Source organism: Macadamia integrifolia, chromosome 12, assembly GCF_013358625.1.
Source record: "Macadamia integrifolia cultivar HAES 741 chromosome 12, SCU_Mint_v3, whole genome shotgun sequence".
NCBI classification, from domain to species: domain Eukaryota; kingdom Viridiplantae; phylum Streptophyta; class Magnoliopsida; order Proteales; family Proteaceae; genus Macadamia; species Macadamia integrifolia.
Window position 1 is genome coordinate 10,033,750 of NC_056568.1, and position 7,274 is coordinate 10,041,023.

At 38.1% G+C, this 7,274-nt stretch overlaps 1 protein-coding gene across 1 annotated transcript; it reads right to left on the minus strand.

Annotated features, from left to right (window-relative positions):
• Positions 1-942: 942 nt before the first annotated feature.
• Positions 943-6,959, minus strand: LOC122094674 (ankyrin repeat-containing protein BDA1-like). Its single transcript, XM_042665255.1, has 2 exons — positions 6,123-6,959; positions 943-2,065 (listed from the first exon to the last, which is right to left on the minus strand). Exons 1-2 carry the CDS (start codon positions 6,738-6,740, stop codon positions 1,115-1,117), a joined length of 1,569 nt encoding a protein of 522 aa, XP_042521189.1. The 5' UTR covers positions 6,741-6,959; the 3' UTR covers positions 943-1,114.
• Positions 6,960-7,274: the final 315 nt, after the last annotated feature.

Consider the following 7,274-nt stretch of genomic DNA (forward strand, 5'->3'; position numbering starts at 1 on the left):
TTGTTCTGTTTTAGTTACTTTCTTCATTCATACAACAGGATGTAATGACATTATTGGCTGAGTTAAATCTTGGCCACAATTAATGGAAGTCTATGTTGAGAATTGTCGCTAAGTCCCCAGTTGGGCCAAGCCTAACCCAAAATATTAGGCAATTGAAGTTGTTTCTTGACAATATGTGCAATGTTCCAATGTAAAAAAATAATAATAATAAATAAATAAAAATAATAATAATAACATTTTCAATTTTAAATTTCAATAATTCCATTTACTACAATAGAGAACTCCAAAGGGTTTTTCCTTTGGTTTTGTGCTCTCTCTTTTGGTTATGTTGTTTTCTATCATATTCTTGTTACATAAGAAACTCAATGACAACAACAAAAAACTCCATTGGCTAGGAGAGTCACCTGCATTTTACAAAGCACAATAATAATCAAGGTTAGACTCAGGCCATGTTAGGGTCGGGCTGGGTTTTCTATGCCTCAGCCCAGGCCCGGCCTGGCCCAACCCCATATAGGGTTGGGTCGGGTTGGCCCTCATAATCAGGTTAGACAGGGTTCGGGCTCAAGGCGGATTAGGGCTAATTCGGATCATCAATGCTAAACTTACACCAACCCTAACCTTTCATATTTTTATTTTTTATTTTTTAAGAATAATAGTGCATGACCTAAGGTATCAACCTATACCGAATACCAAGATCATACCTAATTACTTTGAATTAATTCATTATGATATCAATATGAAATTCCGATATTGATATACTATTTGGTACGATATCACTATGAGGTATATATGCCTTGTACCGTACCGAATTGACATCCTGCATGCATAATAATTGTCTGTCTAAATCAAGTGTGTGATTGATTTAAGAAACATATTAAATTAATTAATTAATTAATTAACTTACAAAGAAAATTAGAAAGCATTAAATAACAACCACAACAGTTAGCTTATGAATCCATCATCCATTTCACACTCATAAACACAAATATGTAATGTTTCATAGAAACACCAGAGAAGAAATAAATAAAGTTCTCAGAATGAAAGTAAAATGTTTTGAGGCATTTCTACCCAAAATCAAATAACATGAGTAGTACGTCGTTCTACTTAGATTTGCTCAGACAATGGATTGATTCTCATCATTCCTCATAGCTCTTAAACATCCAGCCATCTTTACTAATACTTTCCAGCTCTTCTTCACGAATCGGGCAGTGTAAAGTAAGAGAATAGGGACCACCATTCCACACCAAATACAGAAGATATAAAGTAAAATCTTCATTCCCCAGAAATAAAAATATTTTGAAAACTCCACGATTGATCCGATTGTGATTGCTAGGGTAAAAGTCCACACACCAACCCTCAGAAGCAAGGGTAATACATTCACACTCTTTAAGAACCAGCGACCAGTGTGAACTAAAAGAACAAGGCTCACCATTCCCAACCAAATAATGACTGTACAATTCGTTAAAATCCCAAACTGACCATCAGGTGTCACTTCAAGCATTGATATAATGTAAATCGATACCAATGATGTGATAACGACCCACATACTTATCAGCAATATCCACATAAAAAACCTTCGCTTCAATGGCAATCCACTTATGAGTAAAAAGGTAATACTAAGAGACCCAAGGAAAGAAAGTGTGTTAACAACTAAGAATCCAGTGTAAACTCCAAATTGATCATCTGCGAGTATAGATGTACCAGCTTTGTGGTTATTATTGTCATCTTGCCAAAGACCACGTGGAGGACTCAATACCGCTTGGAAAGACATAGTAGCAATCACAGTTGACACCACCATTAATGAATTCTTCTTCCTCTCTAACCAGTCATATTTATCATGAGGGGATTCCTTACAAGTATGTGTCATCGTCAAAGTGTTAGGTCTTGTTATGGTTGCCCCACCAATATCTCTGGCTCTTAATGCTCCAAGAGCCCTTAGAGACTCACCAATATCCATGTCTTTCATATCTCGTGGAGATTGTGCTAAGATATCCAAAGCTGTAAGACCACTCTCATTCAAGGCATTTACCTCTACTCCGTTTTTAGCCAACAACAACTCGATGCCCTGCACAATTAATTGTTTCCTCAATAATTTATTCCAGTTGCATCTGTAATTGGAGTTTTAAGAGGCTAATTGGTGTCTCGTTATGTTTGGATAAACATTAACAGACCCTTGTTACGTTAATAATTTTTCATATATTATATATATATATATATATATAATACAGAGAAAATGGTTTCTATGGGGGAGCATGGCCCTTGCGCCTAGACACATGAGGGGCCAAAATGACGCCTCTGTTGATGCTTCTTGGTGTGCTCTCGTTGGCCCTCCCACACACGTAGAAACCACACTCTCCCATATGAAAAACTTCACCATATATATATATATATATATAAACTCAAAAATTAATGATACTAAGCATTATCACAAATGAGAAAAGACCAACTCCAACATCACTGCATGGCCAAGCTGTTATTAGGATTTCCTAAAATACTAGAAATGTTATATTTATAGGATGCAGGCACAGAAGAGCAACCAATTAATGAAGGGACAGTTGGATGAATCTCTATTGGTGAAAGTGTAAAATGGCATGGAATTCAATTCATAGATCATCACCCTCTACTGGCCTTTTTCAAAAATGCTAACCTCACAAGTTATGTGTCAACACAATCAAAGCCAGATTTGAAAAATGATACTTCTCATTATCTTGCTAGGCATGTAAAATATCAATAAAAATATAGGAAATTACACTCCCCTCCCTTGTATGTTTCAAGTATTACACTTAGATTTCCTACGAAGTTTGAAATTATAACCGCACCCTATGCCTTTAACTCTGTTAAAAGTTTATGTTAAATGACTCATTTACCCCTTCTCCTTTCTTTAAAAATCACTCCCTTGATTTCGTTTTTTTTTTTTTTCTTTTAATTTCTTTTTTAATCTAAATGGGTTGTACAGATTTGTTGTTATTGATACTATTTAATACCATCGATTCTGGTAGGAAAGCCTACAGGGCATAGTAATTGATGGCTACAATTCGGTTTTTGATGTGGTATCAAGGTCGGACACGCCAGCCAATGTGCTTGATCTTGCTCAAGCTCAAATAGCGATACAACTACCGTAAGAGAAGATCTAGAGGCACCTCCGTGTTGGTGTTGATGTCTTGTGTTTCGTCGCAGTTTAATCTAGGGAGTACTGGTGCAGCACCTAGACAGGCAGAACGGCAGTCCCGCTAGCCGGTTAGCGGGCTGTGGGGGTTGCAAGGGGGGCAGGAGGCCCCCCTGCATAGCAGGGGGTGTAGGGGGTGCAACCCCCAGCTCGAATTTTTTATTTGACGGCAATTGTGTACTTTCCGGATTAGGGTTTTTTCCCTATATATTTGTAGCGAGGGTTTCTTTCTCTGTAATGTAAGCAATACTGAGAGGTGTGAGGATGAGCGATGTAACCCTATTCTCCATTGATAGTGAAGCAGGATCTCATCTCACCGGGGACGTAGGCAACCTTGCCGAACCTCGTAAAATCCGTGTGCATTGTTTATTTTGTTTTTTCATTATCTTTTGCATCGTTTTAGGGTTGCGTTTCTACACTCCGATGGCAAAAGGTTAGCAACTTCTTCTGCACTGAGAAAACTTTTCAGCTTTCACAAATTCAAGATTCGGAATAGAACATGAAGGTAATGTTGCAGAGCAAGAAAGAGAGAAAGAGAGAAAGAAAGAAAGAAAGAACTCTACCATAAGAGTCGAGAGACGTGGCGACGATGTTGGAGGCAGAACTAAAAGACTGAGCCAGACACAATGAGAAAGAGAAGTCTCCTTCTCCGACTAAGAGGATTTGATGACAGGAAGAGTAGTGTTTCAACCATCCAGTACTACTTATTTCTTCCGCCATTGATGCTCCCTCTGCAGCTACCTTCACCATTAATGTTTCTATCTTTTTTCTCCTTAGTCCTTACTTTGGTAGTCCCTCCTTTCTAAAGAGAGAGGAAGAGAGGACTGAGCGCCGAGGAGGGACTTGAGAGGCAACTCCTTTCTAATGGTTGCCTACTTGTGTTGCTACTTGTGTAGCTCATTAGCTCAGTGCAGAGGATCCATTCTCGTGCAGAGAGGAGAGAGAGAGATTTCATTGGACGACATCAGCAACAACCTATATCTAGGAAAGCAATGACAAATACATTCAAAACAATAAGGTCACCAATGGACTACGAATATTGCTCGCTTGATAAGAAGAAGAAGATTTCATTGGCTTCTCACAAAACTGTTCCTGGCTTTCTCTAAAGATGGTCAAAGAGTGGTGGCCATGGGCTTCTGGCCCTCTTGAAGCTCATAAGCAAGCGTCTTTCAAAACCCATGTGACATATTAAGCGAAATAAACCAGAGATCCGAACGGATCCTTCTTCGAGCTTACAGAGACACCAGCCCCATTCTTCATGGATGGACCCCCAAGATTCCAATTATTACCGTTGATTTTGTTAGTGTAAGTAGGATGATTCCCAAAGTTAGCACCAGATCCCCAAATGCTATCCTTCATAGAAGGTGTAGAGGTAGTACTAGTACTTGGGTTTGGGCAGTAAATCAGCTAAATTACCCGTGGGGAAAGAATTTTCGGTAGCAGCCATTGTTTTCACGGTAGCGGAAGCAAGTGTAGCGTGCTTCAAGAGAACATTACTGCTGCTCGTCTTACAGAGAACCGAACCTTCCATCGTCTTCTCCCTTGAGAGGACGATAATAAGTTGGGGGCAAATTCGCCATCTCTTATAGAATTCTCCTATAGATTAAGGGTATTTTGGGGTTTATGAAAAAAGTGTAATACACTTAATGGTTCCTCACTCACGGTCAGGATACGGTTGATAGAATCTAGAACTTAGAAGGGAAGGGAGTGTGATTTCAAACTTCGTAGGGGAGTGCTATGTAATACTTGAAGCATACAAGGGAGGGGAGTGTAATTTCCTCATAAAAATAACAAAAAAACAATACACATTCCTATTGTTTAGAATGCAAACAAGGGTATTCTACCAAAATATAACAATATGAAATAGATAACAGTGTGTAAAAATTCTTAAATAATTGTATAAAATATTTGTTGGAAAATGTTTTTAAAATAAAGTTTTAAAATACCTTCTCATCTTCAAATTTAGTTTTGGTGTTATCCTTCCCACAAGGTTAAAATACCTCCTGTGTATCTTGGTGTTCTTAACCGTCCACTCTTTTCTGTTTGATCCCCGATATGGTAAAACATGCAATAGTAAAAACTTCATACATTTGATTTTTTGCACCCACCTTCCAAATCATTCCCACATGAGATCCAGGGTATTTTTTTTTTTTTATCCTTCGATAAAAATATTCATTCTCTTCATAAAAAATAGGAGGTAGAACCAATAAAGATTTCTCAAAATTAAAATGTGAAGTGTTAGAATCACAATAAAAAGTGTTAGAAATACAATACAACATCAGTTTATATTCTTTATAATTCATGGATTTTCATTTTTCATACTACACATTAATAAAATTATGTCAAAACTTATCAAATAGAGCAATTATTACAGATGTTTTAGTCATTTTATATCCTCGATAACAAAAATACTGTAATAGAGCCATATTTGATATGATCTTTGCCTTTGGAGGGTCTCACAAGTATAAAAATTGAAAATCATGCCTTTATTGAATATTGAAATATTGTAGGACGGTAGACCCCATTCATCCCACTGATGTGTTTCAACCTAATTGAATTTTTCCAAATGGCAACAAAGCCTGGAAGACGGGACTACCAAAAGGATGCATAGGTGCATGGATGGAAGAATATCCCAATCCGATTAAGATCCTCTCCAGCCAAGGGTGCTGGAGGGGGACCAATGAGATTTTTATCTCTATCTCTATCATCTCTTTTGTTTTCTCTATCTCTCTCCTCACTAGTCCCTCTCCAGGACCCCCCCCCTTCTCCCGCACTGCTGAAGAGATCCAAATCCATGCCCATTTACCAATTTTTCCTCTGAGTTGCAGGCCTTGAGGACTTGATTATCATTTCAATATTGTAAGTCTAAATAAATACAGCAATTAAGTGTAAAAGTAGCTAAAACCCTGTGTGTTTTGTGTGTGATGGGGGAACCCATGTTTATGTTTATTCGTACCTTTGTCTGTTTCTTAGCTGCAGCAAGATGCAAAGCAGTGTTACCATCGTCATCTTTAGAATTGAGAAGCTCTAATTCTTGGTCAGTTGCTGATTCCAATATTAGTTTAAGTGACTCCAAACGGTTGTATTTAACACACAAGTGTAGAATGCTTTCTCCTCTATCAAACACCCTCACATGAATGACCTTAGGTCGAGCCTGAATCAACTCTTTCATGACATCTATCCGGCCTTTGATCGCTGCAAGATGAAGAGGGGTTCTCCCATCATGGTCAGTAATACAACAAACATCTGGGTTGATCCTTAACAACTCTTTCACCATTTCAAGGTTCCCTTTTGTTGAAGCCAAGTGAAGAGGTGAAGAACTTTCTGAGTCTAACTCAGTTGCAAGTTCTGGTTTGCGTCTCAAAATCTCTCTTGCAAACTCAACATGGCCTAGCATTGCTGCTATGTGGAGTGGAGTCTCATTGAAGTGAGTAATCATAAAATCTCTATCGAGAATGAGCTGGTCTTCCTCAATGAGTTCAATCAGAGATGAGAGACTTCCACTCAACGAAGCGTCATAAAGTCTTTTCATCATTGTCTCTCGCTCTCTTCTTGCCTGCTCTTCCCTCTCCATGGATACTTTCCCTCTTTTCCTTCTTGCTGGCTCTTCCCTTCTAGTTCTACTTGTTCCCTCGTCACAAGTTGCTCTTTGGTTGCAAATGAAAATAATATCTAAGAACCCATATGCAATGCGCTATACCTTCCAAACAGCACCTAGTAAGTCAACCATTCCAACGACTCCAACGGTCCAACCTAATTAGTAAATTGATGGGTATTTTCCTTCCCCCACGTTGCAGCTGAGAGCCTCTTCAGAAAATTGTTTTTTGTTTTGGGTAAGAGAGTGAGTGTAGGTAAAGTAAAACTGAAGTCAAGTCGTCTATTTTTTATTTTTTATTTTTAAATTTTTAATTTTTTTTTATGTGGAATCCAATACCTATGAGAGGTCTTCTTCCTCAATAGAAAACCAGCTGGTAGGAGTTCGAATCAGGTCCTTCAACAATTCTCATATGTGGTTCTGATCCAGATATGGAATCCATGTATTCTCTCTTTTCTCGGAATAGGTTTTTTCATTAAGTGGATTCCATGTTTGGATCAAAATAATTCTTGA